The 26,548-nt window shown below is 41.9% G+C and overlaps 1 protein-coding gene across 7 annotated transcripts in view; it reads left to right on the top strand.

Annotated features, from left to right (window-relative positions):
* Nucleotides 1–26,548, top strand: part of LOC138923604 (rho GTPase-activating protein 20-like) — a 96,053-nt gene that overhangs the window by 46,465 nt on the left and 23,040 nt on the right. For 5 of the 7 annotated variants that reach the window (XM_070263306.1, XM_070263305.1, XM_070263307.1 and 2 more), the window contains exons 1-10: nt 1,779–1,964; nt 2,904–3,071; nt 9,674–9,823; nt 10,804–10,845; nt 11,482–11,566; nt 15,542–15,619; nt 17,867–17,933; nt 20,364–20,519; nt 23,247–23,416; nt 24,792–24,953. In XM_070263306.1, coding sequence (XP_070119407.1) covers nt 1,900–1,964; nt 2,904–3,071; nt 9,674–9,823; nt 10,804–10,845; nt 11,482–11,566; nt 15,542–15,619; nt 17,867–17,933; nt 20,364–20,519; nt 23,247–23,416; nt 24,792–24,953 — 1,143 coding nt within the window. In that variant the 5' untranslated portion in view covers nt 1,779–1,899. Of the gene's footprint in view, nt 1–1,345; nt 1,510–1,778; nt 1,965–2,903; nt 3,072–9,673; nt 9,824–10,803; nt 10,846–11,481; nt 11,567–15,541; nt 15,620–17,866; nt 17,934–20,363; nt 20,520–23,246; nt 23,417–24,791; nt 24,954–26,548 lie in introns of those variants that run through there. The other 2 variants (XM_070263310.1, XM_070263309.1) reach the window with 2 other exon arrangements.

Here is a 26,548-nt window from a genome sequence, read left to right as displayed (position 1 = left end):
CGTCGCCTCAACGTGGCCCGACTAGCTGTGCGCGCCCAGGATCCGAACACTGGGCCGCTGCAGCGGAGCACGCGAACTTAACCACTCGGCCATGAAGCCGGCCCCTAATGATAGACATTTGTTAACAAGATGTTAAATATAGAGCTCATGATCCAGCACAAGATCAATGAAATTTTAATACTCAATTTTTTAACCCAAAATCCTATGAAGGACCCTAGTGGGAAAACCTGTGAAGAGAGGATGATGGGGTTGGTAAGCTGTGTGTCCATAGAAGAGATGATTCTGAACAGGGAGAGATGGATGACAGAAGCCAACAAATGAGGGTCTAAGACTTTCTCTGCCAGGTTGGACTTTACTCTAATACAAGATGGCGTGATGGGAGCTGCACAGCTCAAATATTAGGATTCATTGTGCTTCTTTGATTTCTCACTAGTACAGGCAATAGATTACCTAAAAATTGGAGTTTAAAACACAGATAAGGTTATGTGAGATTATTTGGAATTCATTGCTTTATGCACAAGTGATGGAACACTGAACATGGATGCGCTCCCTAAACCACATTAAAATGAAGGGATATGATGTTTGCAACATCTTGTCTCATGGTTAAAACACTTTAAATTCCAATTTCTGTACATTTTTCCACCTTCCATGTGCACTGCCTTATGAGAGAGTGATACAAGAGTCATTGCCTCCAATGTATGTGAATGCCATTAACAGATGATCAGACCATGGATGTGTGAATAGAGACAGTGACCTGGTGAGCTGCAGAAACCAGCTGTGCTCTCAGGGCTTTGGCCCTGGTGAGGGGTGTGTCCTGTGACCAGGAGGGGGCAGTGCAGGACAGCCCTTTGGTCCCTACAAAGCTGCTCAGCAAGGACCATTCATTCAAAGGAGCCTGGGCCTGGGGGCTGGACACTGTGCTTACTGAAGGAGGCTGAGAAGCTCTGTCCTCTCTGGCCTGGCAGAGTCCCCTGAGCAGGGACCTTTGTGTTGTCTCGGTAGGTGCTTCCTCCCAGGGCTCTCCCAAGGGGTGAGGCCAACCTCCATCCTCCTCAGTGTGTGGTGTGAGCTGAGCTCCAGCACCAGGGCTCAGGGAGGGGCTGGGCAGTCACTGGATGGAAACCCATTTTCATGGGCAGCCCCTACTATGGCACAGGGTGGAGACAATGGGGATGTGTGCACCATGGCCTGGTCTCCCCTCCTCCTTGTGCTCCTCTCTCACTGCACAGTTGGGGACAGGCTTTGGGGACAGAGGGAAGCCCCCAACATCACTTCTCCCTTGCTTAGACTTCTGAGAAATTTCCCATGATTCTTGCCCAGCAACCATGCCTGTCTGTGTCTGCAGGTTCCCTCTCCCAGCCTGTGCTGACTCAGCTGCCCTCCCTCTGCATCTCCTGGAAAAACAGCCAGACTCTCCTGGACCCTGACCTCTCGCTTCAGTGTTGACGATTACTGGGTACGCTGGTACCAGAAGAAATCATGGAGACCGGGCAGAGAAAGGATCCTGTGGTGATGGAAATAAATGTCCTGTATCTTGACTGTATCAATGCTACTATCTTAATTATGGTATTGTACTATAGTTTAGAGAGATAGTACCATTCGGGGAACCAGGTAAAAGGTTGATGTAATTTCTCTGGGTTGTTTCTTACAACTTCCTGTGAATCTACAATTATCTCAAAGTAAATAGATTAGTTTTAAAAACTCAAAAGATGCAGGCAAAACCAGGGAAACAGATATGTCAGTTTGTCAGTTATGGCATGCGCCTTAGAACCCTAACATCATAACGGCCGGTGACCTTGACAACTCCAGAATCCTCAGGCTTCAGTGCCTAGTTTACAGTGCTCTGCCAAGTGCTGTAGACGTGCTCGATAGTCAGTGCCAAGAATTGAAGAAAACGGGATGTTTTCGTCAATCAAAAAGCGCTTTCAGCTTTCAGGCGGTCGTTCAAGGCTTCACCTCCGCAGGTAGTCTTTGAATATACTACTCTTGATCGTCCAAAGGGACTAGCAGTCACAGGAAGTGTTCTGTTTTGTTTCTCCTAAAACATGGGAACTGATTCTTACCTTCAGCACTGCTTTCATGAAAAGCTACTCATGTTCACAAGGTTCAGTGCTGCTGAGTACAGAAAGCAGGCTTTACATACTCAAGGGAGACTCTTTCTTGGCTCCATGAGAGAGAATTTTCTGTAGACCTATGACAATATCTCCCTATTCATGAAAGAGTTTTTGTGTCCTGTGAAATTTAGTTGTTTTACCTTTTATGACCAAAGAGTCATAGCTTAGAGGTTATAAGCTCAACAAAATAATATCTAAGACCCTGTTGTGTTTAGAAACTTATTGATGTTTCCAGTATTATTTGCTGATCTTTGAGAATTTCCCCCCAAAACTTGAATACTGATTTAGCTACGATTGGAGTCAATTTTCCAGAATCTTCAGTTATCTAAATTTTTATGTTAACATGAAACTAAATTGTAATTACTTTTTCACAAATCTCTAGGTCACTTTATTTTATCTGTCTCAGGCCACAAATTGTCCTGGGTTTTGGGGTTTTTTTTTTTTTTTTTACCTTCTTGTAATATTCTCAACCTTTGGCCTCTTGGTTCTCCCCTTCCCAACAGCTCGTGGCCATCTTTGCTTTGCTGCTGCCCCCTTCTCCCCACCTCTAAGAGTTGGCATGCTCCGGGGCATGTCCTGGAAGCTGTTCTCCATCTACCTCAACTCCCTGTGTGCCCTCATCTTTTTTAATAGCTTTCTGTAATTTGGAGACTTGAATTTGAGCTATAGAGTTCAGTTTTGGGGATCGAGGCTAATTTTTAGTGTCGTGTTAACCTTGACCTTTGGCACAAAACTCTATCAGGTATTTGATGGGTGACTGGTTGTCCTGTGGTATTTGTTGCTTTGCAGGGAAAACTCTTCTGTTGAGGTGGACACCCACAGTGAAAATGCTACGTCATCTGAGAGTGCCGGTCGCACTCTGCTGATCCACGGCCCCGTGGAACTCAAAAGAGGCTGGAGGAGGCAGAAGCGACACCTCTTCTTGCTCAGCGATCTGTTGCTGATAACTAACACCAAGTACGTGTACACTACAGGCTCTCCTGATTACCATCAGATTGCATTTTCACCAACCCTTACTGTGGGAAAATGTTAAGTGGATTTCTTCTTTTGCTTTTGCAAATGTTTTGATCCTCCCTTTAGTCAACAAGTATCGACAGAGGTCTTGTTCTGTGCCGTGTCCCTGTAGAGAAAACAATTGAGAATGTGACAGGCAGGGTCTCTCCTGCCTGGAGCTTCCGGACGGATGATAAAAATAAGAGGAGGGAAATTACACATTGAAGTTAGTGCTTCTCATAAGAGAGAGAAGAGGGTACCATGTGGAGAAGAAAATGGGACCATCCTAGAGAGGGGCTGTCTATGGAGGTCTCTCCGAGGTGGCAGCATTTAAACCAAACCTATGGGGTGAGAAGCAGCCGCATTCCTAGACTAGGTGGCTGAGCCTTCTAGGGTGAGGGACCAGCAGGACGCAGTGGGTGCAACTCAGCCCTCTGGAGGGAGGGGTTCAGGAAAGGCTGATGTGACTGGAGCCTTCAGTGTGGGGCACAATATCAGGTAAGATACTGTGGTCAGGGGTCCAGCCACACAGGGTCTCCACAGGCCACAAAAAAGGTTGAAATATTATGCTGAAGCATATTTAATTAAGCAAGTGACCATATCTGGTTTATATTTTTAGCATATTGTTCTGCCTATTGCTAGATAGCAGATTGGTGGGTAAGCAAGAGTGGACGCAGGGAGACTAGTTAGGGAGGCAGTGGTTCTGATGAAATATGACAGGGACTCCATCTTGGGAGTGGCAGTGAGAAGAAGCAGCAGACAGATTTGGAACATATGTTGGAGACAGAACCAAATGGATGCACTTTCTTCCCAACCCTGGACACAAATGTAACCAATATCCAGCCTAAAACATGGTAATTGCTCAATTAACGTCTAACGGTAGGTGGATGCAAGGTCATCTGTTTACTTTCTTCATCTCTGTTTTCATGATTTATGAAACACCATAAAAGACAAAGAATATTTCACCAAACAAACTATCAAGAAGCTTTTTCATTACTAGAGAAAATGAAAACTCTTTTCTTGGCTGCCCTCACCGCTAGCTCTCAGTTAGTTACGCCATGTCATAGGTAAGACACGCAAGTACCGACTTTGCAAAATGCTATATTTAATCTGAGCGATGTTAATAATAAGAAGCATGATTTATCAGAAGTTTTTTCTGTCAGGAATTATGCTGAGGACTTTATGTACCGAATCTTGTCTGAACCTTGCAACTACCCAGTGAGATGGGATCATTTTCCTTATCTTATGGAGGACCTTGATGCCCGGAGGTCTGCTGCCTTTCCCCAGGTCACCACCTTAGCAATTAGTGGAGTCCACGTTTGAAACTAGGTCTGTTAATTTCAGCACACAGTCTCTTACCCAACCTGTGGTGCTGCTGCCTCTATTCTCTCTTTTGTCTGGATTTCACAGAACACACCACAATCAACTAGTTTCTCTCTCATCCTTGAAATCAACCTTTCCTTTGTGGTGAGGAAATGGCTACCTCACATCCTGGTGAGAAATGGAACTGAGAAACAAATGAGAAGTCTAGCTATCAAAAAAAAAAATCAGAGGCCAAAATAAAGACGATAAAATATACTTAAGATGAGTGAAATTGCCTCCAGATGTAGGCTTGGAGATGACGATGTCATAAAGAGGACAGAGAGAAAAAGATTCTGTCCAGGGCTTGGCATGAGGTCCATTCAAGGCACTCTGCTCCTGATAGAGGGAATGAGGCATTATTTTAAAAAGTGTAGGCTAGTTACCAATCTCTTTATTTAAGCAAGGTTAGTATAGGAAACTGAAATTTCTTGGATGCATTCTTGGGACCACACGAGGAGCATCACAGATGGCTTGTTTAGTTTCCCCAATAGCCCTCCAAGGCAGGTACTGTCATCATCTCCAGGCTTCAGATAGGAAGACAAAGACTGAGGAAGGCTCAGGAACTGGCCCGATGTCATACACAGGAAAATGGTGGGAGAGACTGCACTGCAGGTCTGCCTTCATCCCAAGGCCATGCTCTTCCCGTCACACCATGTTGTATTCCTCTGTGCTCAACCTGAGACACACAAAAGCAAGCAACCACAACACTCATCTCCTGCTTGTCAGGACTTTGCAGACCACTCACATTCAATTTGTAAGGGGAATACGTTCTCCTTCACTTTTCTTTTCACCTTTGTAATTATTACAGTATTTAGGAGAGTAGGCGACCTTTGTTTTCCTACCAGAAGCCACTTGTCTCAGATACTGCTAACCTCTGAATGGGTCTGATAGAACCTACAGTACTCTGCCAAAAACATTTTATATTGATACAGTGTTCTTTTCTCCTAGCAAATTGCATCCATTTCAGAGCTGAATTTTTATTTTGGTTGGTCCATTATCACAGAAGATGCCCACCATCTTTCACATACTGCTTTTCAGAGAGCTCTCTGTGTCTGCTCAAGGGTTTCATAATGTGACACAATCTCTATCAATTTATTCAATAATATTCTTGTTTATGAGACTCAGTTCCTGCAAGATTACTTTTATATGCTTTCTACATCCATTGGGAATGTTGGAAAGTGTAGGTGATCTAAGGCATTTGATTTGCTTCAGAAGACCTTGATATAGAGAAAGCAGAGATTTTTGATAAGGTAACTGTCTTCATCTGGTCAGGCTGCCAAAACCAAATATCATCGACTGCTTGGCTTAAACCACAGAAATGTATTTACAGAGATTCATTTATTTATTATTAGCGCTTCAAGTGGCCCTCATGCCAAGCCCTGGACAGAGTCTTTTTCTCTCTGTCCTCTTTATGACATCACCATCTCCAAGGCTACACCTGGAAGCAATTTCACTCATCTTAAGTATATTTTCTTATCTTTATTTTGGCCTCTGATTTTTTTTTTGATAGCTAGACTTCTCATTTGTTTTTCAGTTCCCTGAGCATTCTGTTCCATTTCTCACCAGGTACCAAGCAGATGAGAGTTAGTCATTTCCTCACCACACAGAAAAGAAATTTATTTATTTACAGAAATTTGTCATGGTTCTGGAGACTGGAAATCTGAGATGAGGCTGTCAGCAGGGTCGGGTCCTCATGAGAGCTCCCCTCCCGGCTTGCAGATGGCCACCTTCTCCCCATGGGCTCGCATGCCTCTCCTCAGTGTGTGCCTGTGGAGAAAGAGCTCTCTCTCTTCCTCCCAATCCTATTGGATTAGGACCCCACTCTTATGACCTCATCTAACCTTAATTACCTCCTATAAGCTTTATCTCCCAAAACTGACATATTGGCTATTAGGGCTTCAAGGTATGAATTGGAGGGTGGGGAGTGGGGTGGGAGTTGGGGACACAATTCAGTCCATAGCAGGAAGCAAGCAGTACTCAATGCTGCCACCTTGTACAAGAGTTTACCACAGCTTTTAGAAAGCTGGCTACTAGATCATTTCCATAGTAAACATTTGGGGACATTCGTGATTACTGTTATATGAGAAAATTTATTTATTTTTTTCCTACCAAGAAATAACAACTTCAATGAAATAGCCACCCGCAACAAGCCGCTTATTTCCTTTCTGTCATGCCTCGCTCTCAGATGGAGGATTGTGTTATGTCCTGGATCGATCTGTTCAAGTTAATCACCTGAGTTTAGTGCCTGCTTTTTCTACTCAGGGAAGGGGGTGGAGTGACTTAGGTTCCGTTTTTCCTCAGTGTGTCTTGAGGCTTCAGTTGGAAACTCTTTCTTCTCCAGGTTGATGCTACAGAAACCAACACAAAGGGAGTAAATAGTTGACTGACTGCTGCGTATATATTAGTCAGACTAAATGAACTTTAGTTTGTGTGTAATAATAAAGGGGATTTATATGTCCTTTCTTCATGAGGAAATTATATTTCTCCCGTTGTGCTGGATGTTAATAACAGTCAGTGGAAATTGTTTGGAGATTTTTTTCATACTACATTAGAAACTTTGGTTCTCAAGAATTAAAGTCAGATGGGAACTTTGTTAACATTTTTGATTGTCATTAGAATGCTAAATAAGAAGTTATTTTTCAAATGAAATTATGACTTGTTTTTTTAAACAGCATCTACTTCATAAGATACTAATACTCGTAGAGGCCCATGGAGAACGTACAGAAAGGAAGAGACTGTACTTACTTAGCTCACACCCCCCTCAGACATCTCTGTCCTCATATTTAGTTATTAAAGAATATATAAACAACGAAATCCAATTTTGTTTAGGTCAAAAGATGAAGATGACTATTAGCTTATTATCAGTGGCATTACAAAGATTCTTGCAGAAGATACCATGACCCCTACTCCCAGCATCTAAGGGAACACCTGTGCCTTAGAATGAGGGGAATCTTCCTAGAATCTGTGACTTTCCACAGTTCACCGGGGCTCACGCTCCCGTGTCCAAGTTGAGGTAGAAGAAAGCAAGAGGGATACCATCATCTTAGCAGACCGATAGCAAGGGCCCATGCCGTAGAAATAAAAACTGCCTTTTTCCTCCTGCTCCCTTTGAGCCATGTTTTGTAAGGTTCATCACTTCTCATTTCTACTGATGTAATCTGAAGAGTCAGTCACTGAGAGCAGAGAAACGCGGTGAGATCTCAGGAGAATCCACTGTAGTACAAGCCTTTGTTGTAATACATTTTCAGTATTTCGAGGCTAGCATTTAGCTTTGTTGATAGAATGTCAGGAGATTGATCCTCTCACTCTCAAATGAGAGAACAATGCCATCAGAAAGCCTGATGGCTCTGGGGGGAGAAAGGAGGCTGAAGGTAGGAACGATGAGGAGGGCACTACGTGGAACTGTCCAGGTCAGCACTCATGGAGGCCGAGTGGTTGTGAGCATAGGCTCATGACTTAGGCTGTCTGGCTTCAAAGCCCATCTCTTGCTTTTGGCAATTTTCTTAATCTCTCTGTGAGTTTCCTCATCTATAAAACGGAGCTAATAGATATAGTGGATTGAGGATTAAGTGAAGCAATGTTTGTAAAATATGTAGAATAGTGCTTGGCATGTGGTGGGAGCTCAATAAATGTTATAGGAGACTGAAAACCAAACAGAAACTCCGTGGTTTGGTTTCAAGGAAGTGGATAATCTTGGGACTTCATGGAACTTTGGAGAGAATTAAAGAAACGACTCTTTCAGGTGCACATATTTGGAATTTTCCACACAGTACCTTAGGTGTCTCCACACATGGACATCTACATGACAAAACTTTTAAAATCTGTAAAAACAAGTAGACATGTGTCTCTCTTTCCTATCGGCAGTAGACTATTTTTAGCTTCGTAATGCTTTTAGAGTTACGATCTAGAACAATTATTTTATCTGAGAATTGATTGTGTTTCACACAAATATTCAAATACATCAACATAGGGTAAAAATGTGAAATAAATGTCTAAGAAGCCACCTGTGTCACAAGGCGTATTTGCATCCACTGTACCCTAACGTTTGAATCTAGGTCATCCTTCAGGTAGGCTTCCTGCAGAATTATTTTCGTTTCATAAATCCCATCAAAGCCTTTTTGCTTTAACTGTTCCATGAGTCAGCAGAGTCTTAGGGGTTTTTGAACCTGAGGTGTCTTGGATCTCATTTTAGCTTTAGCGTTTCCACATGTGGTTCTGAATAGGAGGCAATTCCGAAGTGGCGTGCCCGTGTTCCCTAGGCATCCTTCAGAGGACTTGTACCGTCTAAATCTCAGGCTCACCTGAGTGTTAAATTTGTGAGTTAACCGAGAGATATAGTGGTTTCCATGTCAGAGGTCAAAGGAGATTAGGCAGAAACTGTCGGAAAACCATTTCATTGCTGACAAAGCCGATCACCTTCCGATTCCTCAGAGATAAATGGGAAATATCTCCATGACTCACATGTAAGACCTCCTGGGCACTGATGTGGGACCAATCGATTGATTGGTTGAATTTTGAGCTCAGTCCGCGCGCTAACAGTTTTTCAGTTTGATCCGGAACCTGATAGAAAATGGTATGAATGAAATCTTAATAAAGGAAATTTAAAATAACCTATGCTTAAACGCTAGAAAATCTTTTAAAAAATTAAGGCTGAAAATGTATTTTAAATCCCTCTGATCCAAGCTTATTGCTGTTTTAGTCTGATTCTCAAGAAAAAAGTTGTATAATTATCTTTATAAATCATGTATCATGTATCTTTGTTCAGCTACTCAAAGGCTTTTTAAAGTAAGCAAGACATGAACAAATAATAAATTAATTATAGTAATAAATCATTAAGTAAATAAAATGATATATGTGAATATAATAACAAATATAACAATAATAAATGAATAATAAATGAATTAATGGTTCTCTAAAAAAGCTCTAAAATGTAGAGTATGGTCTGTACTCAATCCTCAACATGCAGAAAAATTGCTATTTGCTGCCATTGTGTTTTCAGGGCCTTCCTGGCCCAGGCATCACTCAGCACACACTTTGTAAAGACCCATCCAACCCCTGACTGTGCGGAGCACAGAGGGTCACAGAGCTAAAGGAGGCACGTTGCACCCTGGGGCAGTGAGAATTGGCATCTTACCATAAGCACAGCTGTTCCCATAACATTTAAGAAACAAACTAACAGAGGTCTTGTTTGGTTATCTTTCTAGTTACAAAAAACACTTTAAAATAAAAAATAAAGTACCCCTGAACACCATATGGATTGCCAACTGTTTGGACAAATTTGGAGAAGTGGACACCTCTGCCAAGAGGTCCTTTGTCTTGGGCTGGCCCACAGTGAACTTTGTGGCCACCTTCAGGTAAGACCTACAGCTTTTGTATTCAGTGACTCCTTTTCTTACCTCTCATAATGACACTTGTATGTACTTTCCCCCAAAAGGTTTTTATGTGCAAATTGATCATGAAAAATGGGAACTATTGGAGTAATTTCCTTTCCTTTTTGGATGAGTGCTTTTTCAAATGGGCTCTAGGAGCTACTTGGGGAGGTGGAAGTTCAGGGTACATGGAGTAAGGTTTAAGGCCCCTCTCAACATCCTGCCCCTAATCCCCAGTGAGTAGCTGTGTTTTTAAATCACTGGAATATCTTCCGTGAGCAAGTAGTATTAAATAGTCCAAGTCAGTTTGAAAAATTGCTTTTATACTCTCAAATTCATTCCCTTAAAAATAGTATTTAATTATGCAAATAAAATTAATCATGTCATCAAATACTGGGTTGCCTGAATTGCTGTGTATATATTGTCTTATTTGGTGTCTATAGAGAGGTGACAATTCAAGACAAAGGTATGGTCCAAGAGTACAAGTTAGTGTTCCGAGGCATGTTCTAAGACTGGCACGAGGATGGGGAATGTGGCCCCCTGACCCTGGACATCCTGAGTCTACACTTCTGGGTTCACAGGGGTTCTTTTTTATATTTGAATAGCACTGCCAGCTGCAGGAACGCTCTGAGGTATAATTAACCCTTTTCCTGTTCTGGAAACTGAAACTCAGAGTGGTTAATTGATTTGCCCGTGATCACATAGCTTGCCTCACATAGTTGCAATTATGTGTTTAGATTCCACACCAACTGCTCTCCCACTTTACGATCTATTTCCCATCGCTGTAACACTGCTTGGAAAACAGCAGGGCCCATCACATGCCCAACGATGAGGAGAGCACAACTGACACGCACATCCACGTCAGTGATAAACGGCTGCTGCTATTTTCATCTGCAATGGCAGTTCTAATATCTTAGTATAAGTATTTTATGTAGTTAATTTTTCTCCCTTTTTTTAAATTGCAGTTCTTCAGAACTAAAGGAAAAATGGCACTCTTCCCTTCAAAGGTATTTTTTCAGTATACATATTCTAAATCTTTGATCCACAATAAAAGATTGCAGATCTCTTCATGGCAGCACCCTCAAACTATTCTCCCTCTCTCTAGTAGAAGCTGTGCGAGCATCCTCAAACAACTCCTTGTTTAGATTTACCCGGCTGCTACTGCAAAAATGTCCTCTCACTTACATGCATGTTTTGCTTATTTTTGAGGAAGTTCTGCTTGTCACTCTCATCTTCCCCTTCTCTCCAACCTAATGATTGGATCCAACGTTACTCTCAAAACACACGCTCAATTTCCCTAAGTGCAGGTTACTCTACTGAGTGATTCTCAAAGCAGCTGCTACTTCCTACCCTTGAACCCAGGAAGGTGCTGGGCTCTCCAATCAGGCAGGAAAGCTCTGAGGACTGGATCTACTGCCAAATCTCACACGACAGGGGCAACCCGTTATTTTCTGGGTCATGTCTTACTTTCACGAAGTATTTTTGCATATTCTTCCAACTCATAATTTCGTTTTGCCGAGTCTATTTATATGCTTTCAAAAATAACCAAGTAGACTGAAAATATTAGCAGTATAGATTATTTGAAAAGAAGCTAATAGCTAATGCATCCTACTCTATTTTGGGTTATTATTGAATGTGATTAGGTGCATCAATCTAGCCAAAGAGAAGGACCAGCCAGAGAGCATTCCCCTCAAAATCATCACTGAGGACATTAAGAACTGTGTCTGTGTGAGTATTTTTAAGAGCAAAAATTAAATTAAATTCCAAGTTCTTTATTTGGGCAGAATGAAAGAGAAAGGCATAGACATAGAGAGAGATGGAGGTAGAAACAGAGAGAGAGAGAGAAAGGGAGAGAGAAGGAAAGAAAAACAGGAAGGGGAGATGAGGGGGAGGGAGGGAGAAAGGAAGAGAGGGGAAGAGAAAGAGAGAATTTAGAAGGTACCAAGTGGAAAACTCTATTTTCCCGTATCCATACTGTGACATAAAACGTGAATCCCAGGTGATATGAAGCAAGAGGAATCTATGATGGCTTCAGTGCTTAAGCATGAAAAGAATATTGCATGGTAAACGTTCCTAATGTTTCTCTGGATCCTGCTAATGGTAATTATAGTGGCTTGTTGTAATAAAGTGATTTTCACAACCAGGTATTTCCTATTAGAATGAAACATTTTTTCCAATTGTTGCTACATGCAGAGTGGCCTGGGTTGTTTCCACAGTTTTTTTCTTCCTAGGATGTTTTATTTAGAATAATTGTAAAGTTACAGAAAAGTTGCAAAAATACAAAAGGTATAAAGAACACCCATATACCCTTTAGCTAGATTCACCTATTTGGTTAACATTGTACTCCATTTGCTTTATCATTTATTTTGTTGTCTCTCTCTCCTTCTCCATATTGTGTATGAAGATACCTATTTTTGAGGGTCACACATAGGTCGTGGTCCTTTATCCTTAAACACTTGGGTATGTCCTAAGCATAAGGGTATTCCCTTCTATAACAGCATACAGTTAGCGCCTTTAGTACATTGAACATTGGTGTGATACTTGAAGCTACCATTCATGTTCCCATTTTGCCGGCTGGCCTCAGTAATGTCCCTCTTCTAGGAGAGAATCTACTGGAGGGTCAGGTATTAAAATGCGGAGAAGTTTTGAAAAGTCTTTCATTCTGAGGAATGTCAGCACTAATTGAACTGAAAAGTTTGAGACTTTTAAGAGATCAGTATATTTCTACCTTATTTTGTTGATGCCACTGGGGAAAAAAACCATTCACCTCAGTTGTTTCTATAGAATTTGATCTCTGAAACTGTAGTGCAGGAGCCAAGACATTGACCCTGAGGAGCAAATATTCTGGGTGTTTTTCATATCACTTTGTTCTGTTATCTGTTACGGGAGCTCTCGATCACACACGATAGTATGTGAAGGTGGAAAAAGAGGCAGTTTAAGACAGTTATTTCCTGGCCAGTAGGAAAGCCGTGCAAATATTCTGATCTGTTTCTGAGTATCGGAGAGATGCTCTGCTTGAGGAGATAAGACTGCAGAGTTCCCTAGGAAAGCACACAGCCTGCTCTCATTTCACTTAGGGCAGGGGTTGCAGTCAGAATTTTTCATGGAAAATCACCTTTAAATTTTTGAAAATGAACTTTAATTGCATAAACATTACACAAAACAAACATTTCTAATGTTCTTCATTCATTCCTGAAGATCCAAATTTCCCTCTAATTCTATTTCATTTCACCCTGGAGAAACTTTCCTTAGCATTTCTTGTTATGCAGATCTGGTGCCAACAGATTTTCTTAGTTCTTTTATCTGAAAATGTCTTTATTTCACCTTCACTCTTGAAAGATGTGTTTGCTGGATGTAGAATTTTGCCTGCAATTTTTTTTCTTTCGGCGCTTTAAAGATGTTCCACTGTCTTTTGGTCTTTATGCTTCTGATGAGTTGTCTGTGATCATTCAAACATTAATCATCTGCATATGATCTGTCATTTTTCTTCAGCTGCTTTCAAGATTTTTTCTGATTTTTGGTTTTTAGCAGTGTGGGTAAGTATCAGAGCATGGTTTTCCTTGAATCTGTTTTTTTGCCAAACAAAATCCTGTTTGGCATTTTATAAACTTCTTGAGTTTTTAAATTTATGTCTTTATGAATGTAAATTATGTCTAAAGTTTGGGAAATTTTGGTCATTATTTCCTCATTTTTTTCTTCCCCGTTTTTTCTCTTCTTTCTTTCTGAGATTCTAGTTACACGTATATCAGACACTTTGATGTTGTCCACAGGCCCCTCAGGTTCTGTTAATTTTTTCAATCTTCTTTTTTCCCCTTTACTCTTCACATTGGATAATTTGTATTCTCTACTTTCAAAATCATTTCCTCTTCCATTTGTCATCTTCATTATGCAATGTAGCCTGTGTAGTTTCAATTTTTTTTTTCAGATTTCAGATAAAAAATTTCTATTTTTCAATATTTTTAATTTCTATGCTGAGATTCCTATATTTTTGTTTATTATGACCATATTTTCATTTCTATAATTGAGCATAATTGTAATAGCTGTCTTTGGCTAATAATTTGAACGTTTAGATCATCTCAGGGTTGTCCTCAACTCTTGAGAATTGATCACATTTTCCTGGTTCTTCATATATCAAGTAACACTTTAGTTCTTATGAAAAAAAATCACATTTCCATTTTTTTCAAATTATTTGATGAAATAGTTTATTTTTTTTTAAGGTGTTTGTTTGCAAAGAGCTCTGTCTACTGGAATTTATCTGTTTTGGAGAACAGACAACATGCAGGAAGAAATACACACATCCCTGGAATGACTATTTTGAACATAATATGTTCCTTATGCCAGGAAAAACCGTTATCTTACAGACCAGATAAATTAGGGAGTGATGATTAGCATTTGAAAAGAGATTCTTTTACTTTAAAAACTCTTTCATGGGAGAGTTTTTGATTGTATTGAAGGGACTTCAGACATCTTAAAAACAGCAGCACCCTTACTTCTGGTTAGGTCCCGAGGGAAACCCCATGTTTGAATGCCCCCAGACACGTCAGCACAGGAAGCTCCCAGCATGCCTGCGTCTGGGCGCTCGGAACTCTACCACTGGGTTCTGAAGCACTTTCTCATAATCTTTAGGGCTACAAGTAGTTGGAAATCAATGAATGCTTTCATTGATAGAAGTCCCATTATAAGCAAGTTTCAGGGCCATCTGTCATATCAAGCAATTGAATTCATACGAAGAAAAATACAATGAAAGGACAAGGAATGAATTACGAAAGGATTCCCTTTGTTTTTAATGTCATCTTCAAGCCTCTGAGTGTCCCCTTATGCTGTCTGTCTTCTTTAAGCACCGTTGATTTAGGACAGGGGCCTTCCTGCCTGATAATACTCCAAAACTATGTGCGCAGTCAGTGTTCTTGGTTACCGTTTTTCTTCTTTTAAAATGTCTTTTGGAGTTCAGAGTTCAATAGATGTCTCAGAATCCTATTAATTGCTTTCGGGTACTTTTCTGTAAACTGTCTTCTTATTTTAATGGAGCAGTTTCTCACTGTGAGGTGTGGCAGGGAGCTATTGTGAATACCCTAGTCACTGGCAGAGTTTGGAATGGAACTTGAGTTTCTCAAATTTTCAGTCTAATTTCCTGGACTCATTGGTTTCAGTTAATTGTCTCAACATATCTTGACAATGAAAGCTTAGTGACCATCATGCCAGACACAAAGAAAGTACTCACTAAAGAATAGCTTTTAAAAATGCCTTTTATAGCCAGTTCTTCTGATTTTACCAACACCAAGTATGTAATTGCAAAGAAATAAAGCCATATTACAAAAGCACAACTCAGGAAGAGAAAGGGTTCAGCTCCTCCTTTTTAAACCACCCCCCCTCCATTACAGAAATAGCCTCAAGGTGCTGAGGACCAGCCCATGGGCCTGCCCGGAATTCTCAGTCTTTCTCCTTCTTGCTTAAGCTGTTATGTTTTTTGTGCCACAAATCCTTTCAGAGAAATGTTTGATTTACTGAAATGCTTCCTACTAGCCTCATGTTATACAAAGGAATGAAAGTAAATGGTATTTAGGGGTTCGTGCTCTGCATGTGCTGTGCTGTGTCACTACCTGAAAACAAGCTTGCCTTTAGAATACGGATAGTAATTTGACAGAAATTATTTAAATTTTTCAAATTTAAATTATAGCATTTTTTCACATTTATTTTTTACAGTCTGTAACTGTAACAGTGACCAATTCGGATACAGTGAATAACATTATCAACATGTCACTACCAATGCTTGGAATAACTGTAAGTTACCTGCAAACTATTTTTACTTAAAAACCAACTTTAATTTTTGAGATTTGTGTGTGTGTGTGTGTTTGCATAATGCACCACCCATCATGACAACTGATTATTATGGATTTCAAAGTCATATTTTGTCCCCCTTCAAATTTGGAAATTGAAGGCAGCAAAGCTATATTATTAACCTATATATGGTTGCTATTCTTGTATTCCCATTTTAAATTTTGTGCAAATGGAAAGTAATAGCATAATGAAATTGGGCTATAATTTTAGAGTGCTAATGGCAACATGCATTTTTATTGTATGTATTTTATACATGGACAATCACATAAGATTCTAAATATTTCCTCCTCCACTGGACTGTTCCTTCTGTATAATCTTTCCTGATTCCTCCCCTCCCATCGCCATTTGCCCTGGTTGTCATTCAAGGACTCAATCTCAGTATGATGAACCCTAAATAAGATGTTTTCTTGTGAACTTTGATATAAAGACCATCTGGCTATAGGCTCCACCCCATTGATGCAGACCCTGAGGATGAGTTGGCTGATGCCCTTTGTGAATTGGTAAAGGAGGAGACAAGTTCTGAATGAGACCACGAATCCGGGGGCATTTGTGTCCACATCACTTTCATCCTGTTCTGCTTTTAAGTGTCTGCTCTTTGATACTTTGATGGAGCTGGTGTGAGCTGTTGAAATTCTTTTTGGTGAGAGATACATATGTTTGAGGATGAGGTTGTGTCAGGGAAAAGAGAGGGAGAGTAACATGCAGATGGACAGAAAACAAGGAAGCACTTGTAAAGCACAGCTCCTCAAATAAAATTCTCTGGAAATGTAAAAATGCCCTGCTACAGTGACAGGGCGTAATTACAAGACTTGTATTTAAAATTTGCCTAACCCAATGGTATAATAAAGCCTCTTAAAAGCTAAGCGCAACCAGAATTTTCCATAAGGAGCCAATGATTTCTGTACAAACAGAATTAATAATAATACATTTTAAATGAATTGGAATTTATATGCATGAGTAAAGCACACTTCTGCATTGATTTCTAACCTAGAAGATATGTACACTCTGAATAACAATTAAACCTTGGAAGAGAGTGAGTGTTTTTAGGGATGAGGTTAGGGAGATTGATTAATGATATAGCTCATTTTATTTCATGATTTTAATTTTCCTTAGCGTAAAGTGATCAATCTCACTAGACAAAAAAATTTCTATTCTAACGAAGAGTTGAGCCTATTTGGCTATATATGTATGCCTGATTGAAGAGATTCCAACACAGTGTTTCCAATCCCTACCTTAAAAGAAAAGGTTTTTATTAGCTCTCATTTCCTATTTGCAACACAATTTTGAGCAGATTTAGCTGTGCAGGCACGTGTGTGTGCCTGTGTATGTGTGTGTGATGGCTGCCATAGCTGGGACTCTCCTTCAGAAGGGCTAGACTGATTTTTAATCGGGAGTCAAGGGCAAGCACGGTACCTATCACCAACAATTCCGTTTCAAACATCTTTTGCTTTATCCTCTCTTGGAGACCTCTTTAAAATAATTCAGCTGTCTTTATAATTTTGACTTGTTCGTTCCGAGTAGGCTTTACAGCATTACTGGCAACGATTCTGCTGGGAGTGGCTGTGCTCTGCATCTGACCTGTTCTCTCGGTTACAGTTCTTGTGGCTTCTTTCCAGCGTCTGCACCAGAGTCAGTGCGCTGACTTCGCTGGGCCATCTCCTCAAGGCCTCCTGGGCTTCCGCCTCCTTTAGCTCAGGGTTGCTGAGCCATCGAGGCCTTTCAAGCTTTACTTTCATGGAACAGTCATGGCAGGGTGTGTGGCTCTCTGGACAGCATGCTTGTCTGGGCAGGGACATTTGAAGGCAAAAGCCAACATTCTCCAAGGAGTTTGGAGATAGCAGAAGGCAGGACTCTCAAGATTAGACTTTTCCTCCTTAATAAAGGGGGCATAACTGTGATTTCTTTTGCTATCGGCCACGCCCAAATTGAGGGGCTGACTGCATTGTGGTTCCATAGATCCTTGGCCTTCATCAACAGGGACAAGAATCAGGGAGGGTCTATTGGAGGCTGTGAGAGGAATAAGGGGTTACTGAAATCGGCGCCATTGACTCCAAAAAACTGTAGCCACCCCCATTGACCAAATAGCATTTATACTGGCCCCAATTTTTTCTTTTTGGAAGCAGAAATGCTAAGGAACTGGTACCTGCTGTGAAAGATTTTGTGTGACACATAGTTCTTTTTGTTTCCAAGGGCTCTGAGAAAGATTACCAGCTGTGGGTCAGTTCCGGCAAGAAAGAGGCCCCATGCCCACTCACTGGTAAGTGTCTGGGAACATCTCAGAGGGGGCTGATTGGGTGGAAAACTGCAACTCTGAAGTCTCAAAGGAACGGTTGCTCAGTCTCAAGCTCCAAGACCCTTAAAAGTGAAAATCTTATGCAATATTCCTTCCTACATTTATTAAATAATTACTAAGCACTTACTCTATCCCAGGCACTGATAACATCTCTTCATTCCACGGCTTATGGTCTAGTTTGTGGGAAATGTGAGTTTTTCTTCTTTACTTTTTTACTTGACAAGCAGAGCTGTCTTGAAAAACTTATACATACTTACTTCCTCAGGTATGATGGCAACCTGGATCGGAATTTCTTTTCCCATCTATTTATTTTTTTATATTCCACTCTTGAATTCCTCTGTTCCATTTCCTAACTACTAAGTAGCCTCTATTTTGTGAGAATCTTAAAAAATCCAGCCATACCTCTGAATCCAAGTACAAATATTTATTTAATACTTGCTCTGTGACCAAAACTTTTCTCAGCATCATAAGAAAGATGAGATAATCACAGTTAACTCCTCACATCTTCACTGACTAAACCACTGGTACTTTGCTGTTTCTCAGGCCGAGTTTTCTAGCATTGTTCTTGAGGTTATTGATAAATCGATTACACCTCTCCTAAAATCGTTATTAGAGCAAGTGAGCTAAAAGAATAATAATAATTCTTGGATCAGCAAATTTGTTCAGTGTGGACAATAGAGGGACTAAGACAAGGGAAGGGACAGGCTCTGTCGCAGACCTGGCAGGATGTCTTCTCAGCCTTCACGGAATTGAAGAGAGTGAGGACCTTGCTCTGGATGAGCTTGGGCTGAAGGGAGTGTTGTGGCTGGTTTGATCTTCTATCCAGACCACTAACACTGTCTCCCTGTTGGCAATAAGGCTGTTTTGCTTTCTTCTCATTCATGTGTTCACTGCAGGAGCACTTTGAATTTCCTTCAAGAACTTTTCTTTTGCGTTCATGACTTGGCTAACTCTCTGGTGCCAGAGGACTAGCTCTCAGCCGCCTCAGCTTTCGACATGGCTTCCTCAGGAAGCTTAATCATTTCTCACTTTTCATTTAAGGTGAGAGGTGTGTGACTCTTCCTCTCATTGAACACTTAGAGGCCATTGTAGGGTTACTAGCTGGCCTAATTTCCATATTGTCATGTCTCAGGGAACAGGGAGGCCTGAGGATATGGAGAGAGAGGGGAATGTCAGGTCAGTGGAGAGGTCAGAACACACACACATTTATCCATTAAGGTCTCCATCTTAGATGGGCAGTGTTCATAGTGCCCCAAAACAATTACAATAGTACCATCAAAGACACTGATCACAGATCACCATAACAACTATAATAATCATGAAAAAGACTGGAATATTGCAAGAACTATCAAAATATGACACAGCGACATAAAGCGAGCAAACACCGTTGGAAACACGGTGCTGATCGATTTGCTTGACATAGGGTTGCCGGAAGTTCTCAATTTGTAAAAAGCACAGTATCTGTGAAATGCAATTAAGGGAAGCACAATAAAACTAGGCATGCCTGTATTCTTCAAGAATGAAATCCACACCACACTGTTGGGGAAAAGTGCAATTCTCCACAGAGAACTCTATGGAGAGGAAGCAATTTAAAGCATGGAAGAGCAAAACAAATCACATGGCAGGCAACTCCCGGTGATGTTGGGGGCAGTTTTCCACTCTGTAAACACTGTTTTGCACTTTGCTTCTGGGTTTCCAACACCATGCAGCCTTCCCTCTGATGGCTGCCTGGCAGGGCCCTGGGAGGGTGGGCAGCCGTGGGAGGGCAGCTAAAGGCACAGAGCCCTGCTGCTCTTGAGGAGCCCTTGTCTTTAGAACTGACAAAAGGAAACAAAAAATCTGTGTTAAAATGACATTACGAGTGAGACAACAGTGATCACAGCAATTCTGAACATATATGTTCCAATTCTTTAAAAACCATTGACCACCAATGTTTATTAATATATTTTCCTTGATCCTTATAAGTCTGTGTGAGGGTAAGCATTTAAAAGGATGAATGTCAGGCTCAGAGAGGTCAAGTAATTTGCCTCAGATGTACAGATCTAGTTAGTGTCAAGGCAGAAACTAGAAGGCATTAAATATTCTCGGAGGGAAACACAGCAAAAGTCAACATTGTGCAATGCACTTACGGATCTATGCATTCCAAAGAAAGCAACGTGGTTAAAAATCTTTTTCTCTTTCCATTTTAAACTCTTTTGCTTGGGCACCTGCTTTTTGCAAGGTGTCGCCCGTGAGGGTGCACGTGGCGCTCGCTCGGGAGCACAGCCTTCTTCATCCAGAAGCTGCAGGAGAATGGCAGCACACACTGGTGTGGCCCACACGCTCACAGTAAGGAGGTTTGATCCTAATCCATCACCATCATCCTGATGCATAGTTAGATTTTTCTCTGTACAGGACATGAGCATCCCTACATAATTAAAATGAACCATCATCCAGCCACTGGGCTCCTGCCACAGGGACCAGAGGGCTCCACCTTCCAGGAGTCCCCAGACACGCAAGGCCAATTCATCCTGAAGCCAAGGCACCCAGCCAGGAACCAGCAGAGGAAAGGTGAGCCCCTCCCCTCCGGCAAGCGCCTTCTCTTGGCTCATGTCTCCACTTCCCAAATGCGTGACACGGAGCTGATTTTCCATGTGTGGGTGGAGGGCCCGTGTGGACAGGAACCCAGTACCCGCCCAGAATCAAGCTTAGAGAAACTCCAAAGGTCTGAAATCAAGACCCAGCTCAATTCTAGGAAGGTGGTTTTTCTTTTTTAATTCTTCTAGGTAGACAGTTGCTCCCTTTTCTGTATCCCCAGAGCACTGTTGCCATATAGTTCTGTGTCTGCACATCCATGTGTCTTCTCAGAGCATGTGCTTCTACAACCCGAGAACGTGCCTTCCCGATCTCAGGGATTTGTCCAGTATCTCGGTCTGTCACGGGAGGGGACCAAATGACCACATGTCTTAGACACACCTGGAATCAAAACCTCCAGTGGAGCGAAGAGTTATGGAATTGAACTGGACTCTCTTCTGGGCTTCGGCTGAAGTGGCCTTGGGATTCCAGAGAGAACTGGACTCTCAAGTCTGTTCCCACAGCAAGCTCGCTTTCCACGTCTGCTTCAGACCCAGGGCGAGACCAAAACTAGACTGAATGTTTACGGTCAGGGCTTTTTTATCTTCCTTCTTGTCATTTTTTCCCCTACCACTCCAATATTTTCCCATTGATATTTCTTTCTCTGAAGAAGACGTTTTATTTATTTGGGAAGTATTTGAGCCAGAATAGAATTTCTACTTCAAAGTATTTTTATTATGATTGTTATTCTAGAAGGATAAATTTTCAAAAAATTTATTTTTTAATACACACACCCTAATTGGAGCATGAGGAAACACTAAACTAAATCTTGCCAGGACTGTTTAAAACTAGCTAGGTTTTGGGGGCCAGCCCGGTGGTGTAGTGGTTAAGTTCAGTGCGCTCCACTTCGGTGGCCCAGGGTTTGTGGGTTTGGATCCCAGGTGCTGACCTACACCACTTATCAAGCCAAGTGGTGGAGGCGACCCACATACAAAATATAGGAAGATAGGCACAGATGTCAGCTCAGGGCCACTCTTCCTCAAGCAGAAAGGAGATTGGCAACAGATGTTAGCTCACTGTCTATACTTTCTGTCTATGCTCATAGAGTAGCTGAATGTGTAGCTTTGTATCAAGGGATAGAGCACACTTCTTCAGAGCATTCTTGTTTAAGCTGAATAATGGAATACATTTGGATAGTTTTAGAAATAATAAAATCAGGTTAAGAGTAGGAAAACCAGGTTGCATACAACAACTCAACCTACATTTTAACGTGTATCTGAGACAAACATTTGTACATGCAGACATATAGAAATCTTCTCCTGGAGTTAAGAATGTATTGGCTTTCTTCTCTCTTTTTAAAATGGTAGGGGCATCAAATGCCAGGCAGGAAGAAGCCTTAGTTAGGGGAGTGGTGGCATTCCTTCATGACTGCTACCTTCTGGAGGCAGTGAAATCAAATGGAGAATGGGGGTGGGGTCTGCTTTGGGGGGAGGAGACAGATGTCTAGGCCTCCTTAGGCCTCTGAGTGAGGGAGATGAGATTTATCAAGGCTGCTATGAGCCATGCCTTATGCTGAGTGGGACCTTCTAGTATTTAGTCCAAAGAGGTGTAGGTAGCATCATTTACATTAAAGTTGACCAAACCAAAGCTCAAAGAGTTTTCAGTAAACTTATCCGACTAAGCGGCAGAACCAGGAGCCTTCTGTTTCTCAGATCCTGCTCTCTCTGGTCCAGCCCCAGGAGCACTGCATCCACGTGAGTGGACATGGAGATGCACTCACTCCTTCCCAGGAAGGCCGAGTGGTTGGACGTTGAAGGCTACTTGGTGAAATGTTGCTTCACTGTTTATCCTTCTACAACTTGGCTCCTCTGTTGACATTTTTAGTATTCGGTATAAACATGTGATTTAAACAAATGTTAAGGTACCTTCTTAGGTAAACATTCATAGCTGAGCAGTAGAAACTTGGAACTCAGCTTTTCCTTGCTGATCACCTTTCCTTTGAAAAGCATTCTTTTGACAGGGGCTGTTGGGTAGTTAATAATCATCTCTGGGTAGCTTTGTGGGGTGTCCGAAGAAACACGGCCACCTGGAATCTTACCACATAGCCAGCATTTAATGACCACTTCCCAAGGACCCTGACTGCTGATAGTCATCATGGAGCTGCCTGAGCATTGTGGACCCCAGAGCAGAGGCCAGAGGCCGGCTGAGAAGTGGGCTCAGGCAGGTTGTGTCTTGAAAGGCAGATCCTTTTGCTGAAAGAAAGTTGACCATGGTTGGGCGTTCAGAAAGCAAACAGGGAATCTAAGAGTGGGAGGAGACTTACTATGAAAGTAGATGATTGCCAAACTCCGCTTGATTTGAAAACCAAACCTGGTTAGCTTTCAAAATGTGATCTGTCACCTGAATCCACTGTTCATACTAAACATCAGAAAACACGGACAAGTACAAGTGAAGTGTCTCATGCAACAGGCAGGAGAGAGCACTGCCTAGGAAGCATTTCCCCTGGAAGAAGTGACCCCGAGTCTGAGCAAGCCTCTAGGTTTGCAGGATGAGGGGAAGAAGAGCACATTAACACCACAAGGATGCAGTTGGCCAATTTCCAAACGTGGGAAATTCTGTGCAAAAGCTGACTCAGTTCCTCTTTCTTCTTGCCATCGCAATGAATGTGCCGTAAGTAAATTAAACTAACTACTACTGATAATCTCACTTCTTCTTTGGATTCAGGCCAGAAGTCAGTGAGAATTAATTTTATGGGCAACTGGGCCCTCCGGCGTGGCTCCAGCACCTGCCAGGACCTTCTGCACGTGACGCCACCATCCCCAAAGCCAGGGCAGCTCTTCGGCGTCAGCCTCGGGGATGTGTGTGAACGCGACAGCCTGCCCCCTTCTCTTCTGGTGGGTCTCATTTTGGTCTTCTGTGGCTTTCCTGAGGAGGGAGAACTCTAAGAGGTCAAGTGTCTCGTTTAAATCTATCCCTAAATGGAGAAATCTTTAGACAGCCGCTGGCTTTGGGGGAAAAGCTTTGCTAATATTACGTCAAAGAATAAAATCTGATTTAGGTACTGCTGAGTCATAAAGCAAACACGACAAAGAAAAGATACCCATGTCCATTCCATAGGTTTCAGCAAAGACCCACATATGCCTGCTCAGATCAATGCAAATGGGCTCTATGTGGATGAGTCTCTGAGAGTCCACCCTGTCTCATCTTCTCTGAACTCCACAGTAGTCTTCAGCCTCCTTCAGCTGAGTCTACTCAATCTCACTCCTCAGAATCTCTCAGGTGATTTTGACCTGTATTTCCAGTGCTGAAGCATACAGACTCAGCCTCTGGCATATGTGGATCCTTTCATCCAAATAGAATGTGTCAAGTGACAGCCACAGAATTTGGCCTGTGTTAACTCAAGTTGGTGTATGGAATTGTCAGTTTCAACATTTATTGAGTGTCCAGTATCTCTCCAAGCACTCTACCAGATCTAGGGAATTTTAGGCTAACGATGAAGAAATGTGTCATGCCAGTCCCATGCTCCTACTACCTCAGTCCTTGCAAGTTTCACAGCAAATTTAGGGGGTAGCTATGATTATCATCATTCCCACTTCACAAATGAGAAAAAAAGTAACCTCACTAAAGTGTACACTGTGCCCAAGGCCACACAGCCAAGATGTAGCATCATAGGATTCGGGTCCCTTGGATTACCTGACTCCAATACCTAGAGCCTTTCTGCACCACAAGCAGAGGACATGAAGATGCAGCAAAAGGAAAGGAAAGAGTGATGAGAAGGGGATGTAATTAGAGGAGGAGGAGAGGGGTTTGGAGAGCCCGATTTGAAAGGAGGGAAAGCAATCCAGGAAGTAGAAATGGGGTATGCAGCCCCTTAAAGGGGAACGAACAATGGGACACGGGTATGGCACGAAGATTTCCATAGCTGGGGAAGAGCAGCTATATTAGGGCACGATGAGGAAAGATTGGTGGAGTAGGAGCGGGTGATTCCACAAAGGCCTGGAAGCAGGGAAGTTTGATTCAAAAGTGTCAGTTCACTGAAAAGGAAAATCTGACTTAACAACTGTTTGAAATGTTTCAGCATATGAATGTAGAAAGGATGGTTGGGTAGAAAATAGAGACACTGAGAAAAAAAATTCTACGTTTGCTTGCATGCCCCTCCCCCTCCAGCACTGCACCTCGCTTACCCCAGCTCAGACAAGGGGGGAGCTGGTGCTCTGGGCTCCTGGATACAAGGTGCCATTGATTTTTCCTTTCTCTTCTTCCCTATAGGATATGCTTTGCTTTCTTAAGCAAAAAGGGCCGCTCACAGAGGGCATATTCAGAAAATCGGCCAATATGAAATTATGCAGAGCCCTAAAGGAGACATTAAATGCTGGGGACAAAGTGAACCTGAACTGTGAATCTGTTCTTGTGGTCGCATGTGTCTTAAAGGTAGGGAAACTTCTAGCATTATCCACACACAGCGTAACTCTGAAGGTACATGATCAATTTCCTTCACTGTGATTGCCCAGGAACCATAATAGGCATAATAGATTGAGAAACTGAAAAACACTTCACGAAGTCCAAATTTAAGGGCGTTAGTTTGGGTGTTAAAAGCCCCAAATGTTAGATATACTTTCCTTTTTCATCACACACTACCTTCTCCTTCTTCATTCCTGAACATTATCCCAGAATAATAATAATAATAATTCTAAACACACACTTAGATATACAGAACGTTTACCAGAACAAACATCCTGTTTTTGATGACTTCTTCACCATTGTCCTAATGAAAGCAAAGTTTACAAAAGAAAATTCGTATGAAACATTTGAAAATAGATAGAGAGGTTGACCATAGTCAGTAAGCCAACATTTGTCATTCAATGAATCAAAAAATGCTCAATGAGTGACCAAAAGCTCCGTTCACTTCCTCATCCTTCTTTCGCCTGCCTCTTTTAATTTAAAAGTAGTGTAGGGGTGACTTCACTATTTTTTGCCTTCTTTCACCCTTACCAAATTTGGCATCCTTTATTAATGTTTGTTAAGCTTAACCCACCACCCACGATTATGGTCACACAGTAACAAGCTCCTACCACATGCTTCTTCTTATAAATCTGACTTTTAAAGTAGGTGCAGCAACGAAAATTTGTTTGGAATTCTGAAAATTCAATAGATTTATACAAAAAAGGTTTTTAAATGATACCGCTAAATCACAAATATCCAGTTATGTTTCTATGAGGGGAATCATAGAACAGGGAAAGAATTGACTCAATCCATCTTGGTATTTGTTAACAGCTGTAAAGAGGAATGTCATAAGTAGAAATGACTACAATAGGTTATTAAAATTCTCTTATAATCGAGATTCCATTTGGTCTTTCCTTGTTCCCCATGATTGTTCAGCTCTGTCATAAATAGGGACAGTTCAGAAGTGGCTTAGAGTCAACCACTGTGACACTGGGATGATTAGAAATATACTCTAGGCATACAAATAGCAAGTTGAGTGTTGCCTTCTGTGAGGTGCCCACCTGGAACTGATTTTCCAGCAAGAGTTAGAGTTGCCCATCAGCAGAGTCTTGCCTATCTTTCTGTTATAAGTACAGACTAGCAAGGGGGTGGCCACTCGTGGGTATAGTTCTTAGACATTCCTAAAGTTGACTGATCTTGGTGGGGAATCAGACTTTGCAACTTGGCTTTGATAATACCATGCCCAATGAACTGGGGTGTTGACCTAAACCAGAAATGAGTACATCATCAGGACCACATTGAGTTTGCCATTGAGCTGTCTAAAAACAGAGGTCCAGCAGTGAATACCCTTGGCATATTCTGCTCGGGTCATGTTCTGGCTTCACCACACTCAGCCTCACCAATGGGCTCCCACAGAACAGGGTTCAGGGAACAGAGAGGAGACACATGCTCCGAGTGCATGTAGTGTGGTACGCATGAGGCAAGGGCCCTCCTGCACGCTCCCAGACTCGAAGAGCCGGCCAGAGTTGGACTGCTTCCTCCCTCCAAATATATTGGAAGCACTCCATAGGAAACACGGTGAA

Source organism: Equus caballus, chromosome 3, assembly GCF_041296265.1.
Source record: "Equus caballus isolate H_3958 breed thoroughbred chromosome 3, TB-T2T, whole genome shotgun sequence".
Classification (NCBI taxonomy): Eukaryota; Metazoa; Chordata; class Mammalia; order Perissodactyla; family Equidae; genus Equus; species Equus caballus.
The sequence above is the reverse complement of the archived record's forward strand: the minus strand, read 5'-3'. Positions and strand labels throughout refer to the sequence as shown.